This window comes from Arachis ipaensis, chromosome B3 (assembly GCF_059453495.1).
Source record: "Arachis ipaensis isolate K30076 ecotype BB chromosome B3, ASM5945349v1, whole genome shotgun sequence".
NCBI classification, from domain to species: domain Eukaryota; kingdom Viridiplantae; phylum Streptophyta; class Magnoliopsida; order Fabales; family Fabaceae; genus Arachis; species Arachis ipaensis.
In genome coordinates, this window is record NC_142438.1 from 22,343,730 (window position 1) to 22,357,279 (window position 13,550).

The 13,550-nt window shown below is 32.1% G+C and overlaps 1 protein-coding gene across 2 annotated transcripts; it reads left to right on the forward strand.

The window, feature by feature from the left end:
- The first annotated feature begins 8,316 nt into the window (after positions 1 to 8,316).
- LOC107629860 (uncharacterized) lies at positions 8,317 to 12,990 on the forward strand. 2 transcript variants are annotated; one of them, XM_016332795.2, is made up of 3 exons: positions 8,317 to 8,669; positions 10,640 to 10,927; positions 11,479 to 12,990. In XM_016332795.2, the coding sequence occupies exons 1-3, from the start codon at positions 8,511 to 8,513 to the stop codon at positions 12,709 to 12,711; spliced, it is 1,680 nt and encodes a 559-aa protein (XP_016188281.1). In that variant the 5' UTR covers positions 8,317 to 8,510; the 3' UTR covers positions 12,712 to 12,990. The 2 variants fall into 2 exon arrangements, with proteins under 2 accessions (XP_016188281.1, XP_088364508.1); XM_088508382.1 differs by having other exon boundaries at positions 8,360 to 10,198; positions 10,523 to 10,927.
- The last annotated feature ends 560 nt before the right edge of the window (positions 12,991 to 13,550 follow it).

The following is a 13,550-nucleotide window of genomic DNA, read 5'->3' on the forward strand; positions in this document are numbered from 1 at the left end:
TTCTACCAAAGAATAAATTAATGTAATTCGAATCAATACAATTCGAATTAGATTTGTATGTAATTCGAATTACTTGAAAGCATTGACAACACGTAATTCGAATCAATATGTCACGAATTATAAACTTAGAGTTCGAATTATATCAATTCGAATTAGTAGGGAGACGTGCTTTGAAGGGAGTTCGAATCAAGTTGATTCGAATTACTCCCTTTTCGTAACAAATTCTAATAAATTTTTTTAATGAATTTATTTAAATTATAGTATAAAAAATATTTTATTCTATGCAAAATAATTTTAAAAAAATAGCTTAAAAAATATTTTTTAAATTATTTTGCATACAATAAACTATTTTTTGTAGTATAATTTAAATAAATTTATTAAAAAATATTCATGAGCTATCAAGAATGGGCAGAAGAGTATTATATAAAGTTCGAATTGTTCACCGTATAATTTGAATAAGGCTTAGTTTGGTAAAACTTTTACTTTTTAAGAGTAGCTTATGAAAGCTGTCTTTTAAAAGACGAATTTTTAAAAGCTACAGCACTTGCGTTTGGTAAAATCACATTAAAAATAGTTTTTAATAAGCACAAGTACTATAATTGTATTTGGTAAAACAACTTTTAAAAATTAAAAAAATATAATAAACATATTTATAACGAAGAATAATATTTTTTTTCAAATTTTAGAGACCAATAATTTAAATATTTATTCGATTTACTCTTTATATTAATATAAATAGAGTTATCATTAGTCAATAATAAAACTTGTACTGATACGTCTATTACCCATTTATATATATTGACTCACTTATACAATTCACAAAAAATGAGACACATATCTCAAGTAAAATTATATGAAGATTGTGTTAGAATTTGTGAAGGTTAGGTTGAGAAATTAGAAATATATGAGGATTCCAATGGCAATATAATGATAGAAAATATGTGTGGAAAAATAAATAAAATATATTTTTAATTGTTTTGTATGGAATAAAATATTTTTTTTAATTTCTAAATACAATATTTAAACCCTAATAAATATTTTTAATAAATTTTGTTAATAAATTTATTTAAATTATACTACAAAAATTATTTTATTCTATGCAAAACGATTTAAAAAAAAAATGGCTTAAAAAATGTTAGGAGTACTATAAAAATTTGTAATGTTCTAATGACTTAGGTACTCAAATTTTAAATAAAGTACTCTACATAGTCAATAATAATTTAGAAATTAAAAAAAATATTTTATTCCATACAAAACAATTAAAAATATATTTTATTTATTTTTCCACACATATTTTCTATCATTATATTGCCATTGGAATCCTCATATATTTCTAATTTCTCAACCTAACCTTCACAAATTCTAACACAATCTTCATATAATTTTACTTGAGATATGTGTCTCATTTTTTGTGAATTGTATAAGTGAGTCAATATATATAAATGGGTAATAGACGTATCAGTACAAGTTTTATTATTGACTAATGATAACTCTATTTATATTAATATAAAGAGTAAATCGAATAAATATTTAAATTATTGGTCTCTAAAATTTGAAAAAAAATATTATTCTTCGTTATAAATATGTTTATTATATTTTTTTAATTTTTAAAAGTTGTTTTACCAAACATAATTATAGTACTTGTGCTTATTAAAAACTATTTTTAATGTGATTTTACCAAACGCAAGTGCTGTACCTTTTAAAAAGTCGTCTTTTAAAAGACAACTTTCATAAGCTACTCTTAAAAAGTAAAAGCTTTACCAAACTAAGCCTTATTCAAATTATACGGTGAACAATTCGAACTTTATACAATACTCTTCTGCCCATTCTTGATAGCTCATGAATATCTTTTAATAAATTTATTTAAATTATACTAAAAAAAATATTTTATTGTATGCAAAATAATTTAAAAAATATTTTTTAAGCTATTTTTTTAAAATTATTTTGCATAGAATAAAATATTTTTTGTACTATAATTTAAATAAATTCATTAAAAAAATTTATTAGAATTTGTTACGAAAAGGGAGTAATTCGAATCAACTTGATTCGAACTCCCTTCAAAGCACGTCTCCCTACTAATTCGAATTGATATAATTCGAACTCTAAGTTTATAATTCGTGACATATTGATTCGAATTACGTGTTGTCAATGCTTTCAAGTAATTCGAATTATATCAATTCGAATTACATACAAATCTAATTCGAATTGTATTGATTCGAATTACATTCATTTGTTCTTTGGTAGAATGATGTATCGGAATTTTATTTGGCGGATTTAGGTAATTTTGAACTCCCCTTGACTCATATACGTTTTTTACCCTATAATTTATATAAATTAAAATTATAAAATTTATAAAATGTCTTGAGAATTTTAAAAATAACCATTTTTTTTGTAAATTATATATAATATATAGTATTTTAAAAAAGAAAGTTAGACACTAAATTATTTTTGTATCTTTTTTATATAATAAGAAGAGAGATAAATATAGAAAATAGGAATGACAAGGTGTTTTGTCGATTTTTAACAAATCAATGGTAGTTCGATTTTAATGGTTTGGAGCGAAACTTACTTCTCTTTTGTGGGTACCAGTTTTATTTGCATCAAAATCTATGCCTTTGACAGTGACAAAGAAAAAAGAATTAAGTTTTGCAGAAATTCAAAATAAACAATAAAACTTAAATGGTTTGAATAAAAGGAAAATCAAATTACAAAAAGAAAAAGTGTTTGGAAAAATAAATGGTAAATTAAAAGATAAAGACAAAAAAGGGTAAAAGTTGCTAAATTTAAAGAAAAAGAAAGAACATTACAAGAAAGATAAATTGCATGGAAAAAAAAGTTGCAGAGAATTTAAATAAAAAGTAAAGACATGGAAGGAACCCTTCAAAAAAAGACTCTTGATTGACTCAGAAAGTTGCTGGGGATGTGAGTGGGTGTGAGTGTTTCTTTTCCAACCCTTTCTTCGTTTGCGTCTTGTCAATTTATAGGCCAATCCGTCCAATTATTTGCTGATACGTCATTCTGGCAGTTAGCTTTGCTAAATAACTGTTTGCGCACCTTAGAGATTGAAACTTTGTCTTCGATTCAGTTTTCTAACCACCATCGACACTATTTTCCACGTGCATCAATCTATTCCCACTCTTTGTATAATGTGAATAACTGTCATCAATTATATTCACTTATCACTCATCTCCGATAAGACTTATCTATATTCTTCGAAAAGTACTTATCCCACCTTAACCTCGATGTCTCAAGACCTGCTGACCTCTTCTTCGACATAGTTGACCTCCGTCGAGTCTGTCTCTTGATTTCCACACTTGAATCAATCTACTAATAGAGTACCTAACGGCTCCAATCCAAAATTAATTGTAACATGTATTTGGAGGTTGATCGAAATATTATTTTGGCACTTCGGCAATGATCAAAGTATAAACTTGTCGAACATTGACTTGTCAAAGAATTCAATAACATCTTTATCGAAAAATATTCATTTTCGATATAACAAATGCCCCCTAAATATTTATTTTTTCGACTAGAAGGAAGAAAATATAAATACTTACTATTATTCAATATTTTTTACGACGGTATCTGCCATTTTTTCATCTTCTTCCTCAAAATATTCCTCATCAACATAGTTGAATCCAGTTTTAGAAATGGAATTTTAACTGCTTTGCCCCGAGAAAGACAATTCGATTTAAAGGAGAAGATTTTGCCCCTCAACGAGAGGTAAAAAGAACACCAGTATTAACTCGATCCAATTGTCGACCACCTCGGTTACCACCAATTCGATCTCAAAAAGATGGTATTTCTATCACAGCTTCGACCAAAATAACTGCATCGCTTGTTGCTGTTGATATTCTCTCATTTTCTCCATCACTAAACTCTTGCCAATTCTTAATCCATCCAACCTCGATAGCTCTTCTTTGTCGAAACTGATTTTCAATGGCTTGATCAATTTGAAACTGGCCCCAAATAATTATTTGATCAATTTCATAAATTGTACAAATTTTCACAAATATTTTCATGTAGTGCATGACAAAATATTATGAAGCATCATGTCATTCTTGAAGAGTCAAGGATAATAATTTTTTTTCAATTTATCGAAGAAAAATTATCTTCGACATAAGAAATGCCCCCAAGTATTTGTTTTCGACCTCTTGAGGCAAAGTGGCTATTTGTCGAACTATTGGATCTTCGACATTTTGTTGAATATTTTTAGTCGTATTCATTTTCGATATCTCATCGAATTTGTTTATGACAATATATTACCCAAATCATGGTAATTTTTCTTTTCCTTCTCGGATCATTGTGGTCAGAGAGTTGTCATATTTGGTGATTCAAAAATATCATCATCAAGAAATTTTTTTTCCAAATTTCCAACTTCACAATTTTCAAAGTGAACCGAGAAGATTTTTCTTATCTGAAATTTGATCAACTTTATAGAGTTTCAAAGTTGAATAAAGATTTTTTCTCTTTTTCACAGTTATATCTAACAACTGCCCAATAGCTACTTCTCAAGAACTTCTTTTAACAGATATACTTGTACATATCTTAATAGAGTACGCAACTCCTTCCAAAATGTTCCAATATGCACCTGTAACTTGATAAAGTTCGAATTTGTCGAACATTGGCTTGTCGAAGAATTCAACAATAACTTGTCGAAAATATTATTTTTGATGATTTTTTTTTGCTAGATGGATAAAAGCAAAAATACTTATCATCATTGAATATTGTTTTCGACAAACTCATATTCAACAATTTCTCTTTCCTTCTTCTTTTCTTCTTTTATTTTTTCAACTTGTCGAACTCTCTCAGCCAAATAGGCTAAATCAGAAATATACATATTGAGTAATTTTCGACGCATATACAAGCCAAGATCTTTGATGGCTATTTTGACGATCTCGCTTTCAGGGACCGACATATAACATCGATTGCGAGCATTTTTTAATCGAATTATATAGTCATCTATCGATTTTCCATCATCTCATTCTATTGCAAGCAAACCTGTGAACGAGACATTCAATTTTGCCTTATAAAATTGAGCATGAAAAGCATTTTTCAATTGTGCCCACGTTAAAATCAAACTGGCTTTCAGATTTGAAGACCAAGTGAAAGCATTTTTGTTAATGAAGTAGAAAAAATTTCATTCTCAGGTTTTCATTATTTGCCAAATTTTCTAATTCGATCATATAGTGAGCTATATGCTCAACAGTTGACTCTCCAGCCTCTCCTATAAATTTTGTAATTATTTTGCAATCTTTTACACTCATTGGCACTTCTGTCATTTACACTGCAGAAGGAAAAGCAAAAATAAAATATGGTTGATGCATGAGACCCACGTTGATACCCATTCTATTGAGGACATCTTTGATAATCCTTGTCACCTGGTAATGATATCCAGGCTGTGTGTGAAATCTATTCAAAACTTCATCAGCATTTTGTTCTCTTCAAATGAGATAAGGGATATTTTCTTTCCTTTCAAAATTGTTAAATACATTCTTCTCATTATATCCTATGTTCTCCTGGTCTACTACCAAATCTTGGGGAATAGGTTGCCCCTCATCATAATTGACAATTCGAGTAATTCTCTCGACTTGTTTAACCAGTCGATCATATTTTGACTCATTGTCAGCCAGGATAGGATTCAAAATAGTAGTCATCTGGTGAGTTCAACAGGTTGACTAAATTATGATGGCTTTCCTTAATATATTGTCGAAACTTAGCCATCGATCCTGGTACATTTCCAAATCTGACTGAAAATGTGTAACTACCCATAGGAGGCGTGTAGGCAGGAGAAAGGCCAAATGGAAGCCAACCTGCGGTTACTTGCGGTTGATTCTGCACTCAGGTGATCCTAGGGCATGAATTTCGCCCGCTACCACCAACACTTGCATCAATAACTGCAATATTCTCCCCAGAATTATACTCTGCATGTGAAATCAAATTTGCAGAAATTTGTGTAGTAGTTATTGGGGCATTATTACTTGTTTCTGCATTGCCATTTGAAACTTCGTCAGACATGGTAACAATTCTACCACTTCTTAATCGCATGCACCAAATATCAACACTGCATGCACAATGCAACAGTTGAAAGCAACACATTTTGACACAATTAAATTTTAAAATTATCCCACTGGGCGTGCCAATTTGTTTTGTCGATTTTTAATAAATCGATGGTGGTTTGATTCTAATTGTCTGGGAGCGAAACCTACTCCTTTTTTGTGAGTATCAGTTTTATTTGCATCAAAATCTATGCCTTTGACAATGACGAAGAAGAAAGAACCAAGCTTTGCAGAAATTCGAAATGAACAATAAAACTTAAATGGTTTGAATAAAAGGGAAATCAAATTACAGAAAGGAAAAGTATTTAGAAAAATAAATGGCAAATTAAAAGATAAAGACTGGAAAGGATAAAAGTTGCTGAATTTAAAGGAAATAAAAGGACATTGCAAGGAAGAAAAATTGCATGAAAAGAAAGTTACAGGAATTTAAATGAAAAGTAAAGACATGGAAGGAACCCTTCAAAGAAAAAGACTCTTGAATGACTCAGAAAGTCGTTGGGGATGTGAGTGAGTATGAGTGTTTTCTCTGAAAAGATTACAACCCTTTCTTCATCTACGTCTTGTCAATTTATAGGCCAATCCGTCCAATTATTTGCTGATATGTCATTTTGGCAGTCAGCTTTGCTAAATAACTGTTTGCGCACTTTAGAGATTGAAACTTTGCCTTTGATTCAGTATTCTGACCACCATATTCGACAGTATTTTCCACGTGCATCAATCTGTTCCCACTCTTTGTACAATGTGAATAACTGTTATTAATTATATTCACTTATCATTCTTTTTCGATAAGACTTATCTATATTATTCGAAAAGTACTTATCCAGCCTTGACCTCGATGTCTCAAGACCTACTGACGTCTTTTTCGACATAGTCCGTCGAGTCTGTCTTTTCGATTTTCACACTTGAATCAATCGGTTAATAGAAAGTACCTAACGAAGTACCTAATTGGCTCCAATCCAAAATTAATTGTAACATGTATTTAGAGGTTGATCGAAATATTATTTTAACATTTAGTAATGATCGAAGTCTAAACTTATCAAAAAATTTAATAACATCTTTATCGAAAATATTCTTTTTCGATATAACACGAGATTTATTTTTTCAAAGTAAAACACAAAATTAGTATATATAATATTTTTTATTTTAGTTATTTTTCTATCCATGTATGTAAATCAATGGATTTTAATCCTCACCCCAAAAAAAATTCAATGGATTTTAAATTAAAATGGAAGATATATTTAAAGTTAGTGGATAAAAAGAAATTAACTTAATAACCTATAAATGCTAAAAATTCGGGTTTTATCAAGGCAATACTTTAAAATTCATAACTAATTTTTAAATAGATTATATTAGTTAGGTAATTAATAATTTTTTTTGAATAACATGAACATTAAATTTTAAAATTAGTCTAATTTAAGTAAAATACATTAAATCTCAAATTATTTACTTAAATCTTAATATTAAAATAACTATTTATACATTTAGTAAATTGAACATCTAATATACCTATTATTCACATTGTTTAATATTTTTATTATCTACCTATATTTTTTCTTTTTAAATTAATTACATTGATAATAGGCATGAAAAACCCCCTTCAATTGCGCCACATATCCTATAGCCTTAGCCCTTACTCACATATAAAAACATGGTCGGTGCATGTCATCCTTATCTTCCTCCCACAACCGAACAAGTAACCACACACCTCTCTTGCTCTCAATTCTCTTTGGGAAAAATTTTAACTACCTTCAATTTATTTTATATGAAACATTTTTTATCATAAAAATCAAAAACATATATAAATCCATCTTTTAAAATTTTAAATTATGAAAGATGACACCCCAATTAATGTGTATATAAATATCACTTAATTTTTTAATTTATTTAATCCGTAATATTTTATTATTACACATTATTTTTTAATTTATTTAATCTATAGTATTTTATCTTTAAAAAATGAATAAATAAGTCTTTAATCTTTTGATTCGCAGATATTTAAATTTTTTACGATTTTAAAATATATTTAAATTTTTAATCTTTTCAAAACCTAGATATATTAATCTCTCATATTTATTTGAGTCTATCAAAATTAACTTGATTGATATAAATACATACGTAAAAAAAATTTAAAATAGAATAAATTAAATTTAAAAATTAATATGTTGAAATTAAAAAAAATTAAAAAATTTAAATATATTTTTAAATTTTTAAAATTTAAATATTTATTGACAAAAAAATAAAAAATGTATTTGTGATTTTCTCTTCTCCTTTTTAAGTTTTAACAAATACTCGCCCCTGCTATCCCAAACTTCGTTTTTGCGGAAAAGCAAAGTAACGTTTTCTAAATCCTTTTCCCTACACACACATTCTCTCTCTCTTTCTCTTCCGAATCCCTTTGTCTCGTCTCAGTGTCAAGTCTTCGCTCCCTTTCTGCATCTTCAAGCTCCAGATATGGCGTCTGGATCCTCAGGTCGCGGTAACTCGGGTTCCAAGGGTTTTGATTTCGGTTCCGATGATATCCTCTGCTCCTACGAAGACTTCGGTAACAGGGATTCCAATTCTTCCAATGGCAATCATTCCGATCCAGTTATCAACGCCAATTCAACTAAGGTATATATACTCATGTGACCTATCTTGCCTTTCAACCGTTGACTTGAAGGTTTTTAGCTTCTATGGGAATTATCCGAACATGGGTATTTAACTTATTAATTATGAATGAAAAGTGGTTAGGGTTTATGAAAGTTATCAATTTTAGAAAACTATGCAAGAATTTTGTTGATTGAGTAAAAGTGGTTTGTTCTTGGTTTGTTTTGTGGTTCTCCATCATCGATCTTCGTTTTAGTTTACATTTGATTCTTCGTGTCTTAAGCTATTTGCAACTTGAAACCGAAGGAAAAATTGGACTAGATTTTTGACGTTGATAGCATAATTTTTTTAGGATGAATGAATGTGAAGGTTTTTTTGTCAAACAGAAACAGGATTTTCTTCTTATGTGTGAGATGTTGATGACCTAAAGGTCTTATTTATTTGGGTGGCTTTTGGGTTTGTGGACTATGATGCATTCTGCCAGAATGCATGAACTGGTTATTGGATAACAAGACAAAGAAAGAAGAAGACAAATAATGCCGTTTGATAGTATGCATTTGTATCCTGGGTTTTTGTAAGTGTTTTTTGAAACCTTGTGATTTCAATTCTCTTAAAAACTAGAACTCCATTACATGCTTTAGTATTAAAGAGTAATGCAGGTTTCAATTCTATGAGAATCCAACTCTCATGTTTCGTCCTAAATTAAATCTGACCAAAAGTGATTTGATTTCTAATTAATTATCTGATCAGTAATCATTCATCACATCACCACCTTCATCCACTGTGCCTCACCACTGCCATCATCATCATCAACAACAACAACCATGCCTGTTGGAGGTTTTTCTCTTTATAGATTTTGATTAGATAGGCACAACACTTAAGGTAGGGGACAGTTTTTGTGGGTGAAGAAGAAGGAAGAAAAGGTAAGGTTGGTGGTGGTGCATGTGGGCGTGGAGCTGGATGGTGGTGGTTGAAGGAGGTGTTGGTGGCAGAGGAACCATCTTCAAAGGTTAGGAATTGAGGAGCTGAGGGTGGACTTTGAAGAGAAGTTGGTGTTGATAGTATTGAGGGCAAAATAGTTATTTTATAACATATTGCAAACAATCTAATTCAATTCCATTTTTTTTTCAAATCAAAGAATTCTCCCCGAAATTGAGTATAATTCAATTCTCTCAAGAATTCTATTCTACTCTATCTCATCCAAAGTTTCCAAACATATTTTATTTCAATTCTATTCTACTCAGGTCTTGTGATTTATTTTCATTCATCTGCAAGAGTATTTGGTGAATTTTGAATAGAAAAAATAAGTTTTGATGCATGATGAATGTGGTCAAACGGGTTTACAGTTGGCAGTTGGGAGAATAGAGGAGTATTTTCCAGGTGTTGTAGTATAAATGTGTTGAGGAGTCAAATTCCACAATATATTGATTTTGACTTTTGATCTGTCAGTTACATTGAGGTACTTAACTCATGATGACTGGCTGTATGTTTGATTTGTTATTGATCAATCATCACGATTATCCGAAGATGCAAGCTGTTATTAGCTTACTATGGTTTGGGTACATGAGTATACAAGTACAAGTATTTAGTCCACTACACAAGAGGTGGTTGTATAAGTTGGGGTACTGTTGTTGATTGATGAAATAAAAACATGAAGTTTAGGAAGTGTGAGACTGATGATAACATGCATTACTTTGGTGCTTAAAGCAAGTGTACTTTTTGGCTGAGTGTCAGAAGGCTTTTACTTTGTTTTCTTTGAGAAAGAGTAAAGATACTGATTTATTGTAGTAAAAAAGTGCACATAATATTAAAGTGGTTTGGTTTTTTTGTTTATCTAGAACGAATGTGCTTACTTTATTCTATGTACCATCCTCAAGGTTCATGTTGTATGCATGTATACATATTTTTATAATGATTATGGATCACATGTACCTTCTATTCCTATATAGTGAAACATTGTATCTCTGATCCAGAAATGTCCACTTTGTTGGCAGGATTTTCACAAATCAAGGATGACGAGAGCATCAATGTTTCCTACTACTGCCTACAATCCACCTGAAGATTCTCTAAGCCAAGATGTGATTGCAACTGTGGAGAAGAGCATGAAAAAATATGCTGACAACCTCATGCGATTTCTTGAGGGAATTAGTTCAAGGTTATCCCAATTGGAATTATATTGCTACAATCTTGACAAATCTATTGGAGAAATGAGATCTGATTTAAATCGTGACCATGGGGAGCAAGATTTAAAGCTCAAGGCCCTTGAAAAACATCTTCAAGAGGTATGCTGCTTTCATATATATTCTTAGGTTTAACTTCATTTCATATATTACCTAGTACCCATACAGCACTACCCCACATCTGATGGATGAATACTTTGGATCTTGTGTTAATGAAATCCTGAAGTAGTTATACATCAACTGAAGCAATTTTTTCCCCTTCCAATTCAATTGCAGACATTCTTTCTCAATTGGGAAATCCAACCATATTCCTTTCTTGATTTGCAAACCTGTTCAACATAACAAGATAGCTATACTTTGTTTATCTGGTCAATGAAGCACCATTCATCAATCACAAACCGGACATTAATCTCTATTGCTAGATTAACAATTTGTTATTGCTCGAATATTCTGTGTTTTCTTGATACTGTTCCAATATACGCAAAAAATGACTTTCAGCTATGAGCAGTGCAGAGTAAATGAAGCATTTAACTCACAATGTTCTGTATTAGCATGCTTTCATATATCTGTTCACTTTATTAATTGATTATATAGACTTTGAGAAACAAAGATTGTTATTGCATGTATTCATTTTCCTTACGTCGGTTATGTAGGTTCATAGATCTGTACAAATTTTAAGAGACAAGCAAGAGCTAGCTGACACTCAGAAAGAATTAGCCAAGCTTCAACTTGCTCAGAAGGAATCATCTTCCTCAAGCCACTCAGAGGAGAGATCATCGCCTTCTACAACAGATCCTAAAAAGATTGATAGTGCATCTGATGCACACAATCAGCAGTTAGCTCTTGCACTTCCTCATCAAATTCCCCCACAGCAGCAGCCGCCGCAACCGGCTGCACCCCATGCTCAAGCTCCAGTAGCAAATGCGTCCCAAGCCACCCAACAGCCTACTTATTACATGCAGCAACCCCCCACTCCATTGCCAAACCCTCCAGCTGCTCCCCAGCTCTCTCAGAATCAGTATTTACCATTGACAAATCAACAATACCAAACACCCCAACTTCAACAAGACATGTCGCGGGTGACTCCACAACCAACACCATCTCAGGTAGCCCCATCCCCAGCTGTGCAACAGTTCCCTCAGTATCAGCAGCCACAGCAACAACAGCAGCAGCCGCAGCAGCCGCAGCCACCCCAGCAGCAGTGGGCTCAGCAGGTGCCATCTTCACAGCCTCCCTCAATGCCACCCCAGATAAGAACCCCCACATCCTACCCTTCCTATCTACCAAGCCAACCAGCAAACCCAACTCCCCCCACTGAAACACTACCTAACAGCATGCCCATGCAGATGCCAGCATATTCTGGAGTTCCACAACCTGGTTCTAGCCGCGGCGATGCCATGCCTTATGGATACGGAGGAACTGCTGGCCGAACTGTTCCGCAGCAGCAACCTCCACCACAGCAGATGAAGGGCTCTTTCCCAGCACAACCAGGCGACATGTACGGTACTGCCAGCCCCCATCCAGCACTTCCTCCTCCAGCCAGCGCATACACGATGTATGAAGGCGAGGGAGGGAGGACACACCATCCACCCCAACCTCCTCCCCACTATGCTCAAGCTGGATACCCTCCATCAAGTGCTTCACTCCAGAACCCCGGCGGCCACAATCTCATGGGGAGGAATCCTAACCAGACACAGTTTATGCGCAACCACCCTTACAACGAGCTGATTGAGAAAATGGTGAGCATGGGATTCAGGGGTGATCATGTGGCAAGTGTGATCCAGAGGATGGAGGATAGTGGACAGCCAATTGACTTCAACTCTGTGCTTGACAGGTTGAATGTTCATGGCTCTGTGGGCCCCCAGAGAGGAGGATGGTCAGGGTGAAAATAACCTGTGTCTTGGGAATTTCAGCTTCTTGGAGCAGTGATTTTCCTAGGGATGTTATCTGTTCATACCTTCAAATCATTGCGTGTTTTATTATGCATGGAATAAAAGGTTTTTATCCGATCCTTTTTCTCTTGTAACGTGCACGGTTTATCGTCATCTTATGTTATGTAAATGTTTGATATGTGAGGATTATCTAGTATTTATGCAGAAAATCCTTCACTTGATATATTTCTTTTTTATTTCGAAGTAATATATAAAATTTCTTATTATTGATCATGCGCCTTGTATATAGTCAACACCCAATAGTCAATAGTCCCTCTTAGATGGTTAGATTTGTTGCTTTATTTTCTTTTTGACTTAGAATGGTTACTTTTTGGGAAGGTAATAGTAGTTACTTTTTTCTTAAACTAGCTTATTACTATTACGAGTGGTTTATCTCACAGCTTACATGTTTAACAGGAGAATTCAATATTAAAATGATTCTTTGATTTGTTCCACCATTAAATAGAATATATTCGGTGGTCAACATTTTGTCTTTTATCTTCTTTCTAATAAAGTATAATAAGCATTTTATATACATTAAAAAAAAATAAACAGAAAAAATGCATATAAAAGGGTTTAGGCCTTAGGGTGAATAAAAGTACAAATCAAATAATCGAAATTATAGAAGTACACACCAAATATGGTAATTAATGGACAAAACTACAAAAGTGATATGTCATTGCTAAGGCTCTGTTTTGGTTAACTTTGTATGTGGCTGTTTACTTTAGTGTCGTAAGCTGGCATAGTTTGGATTGTATTTTACATTTAAAAAATAATATTTAGAAACAAAATAC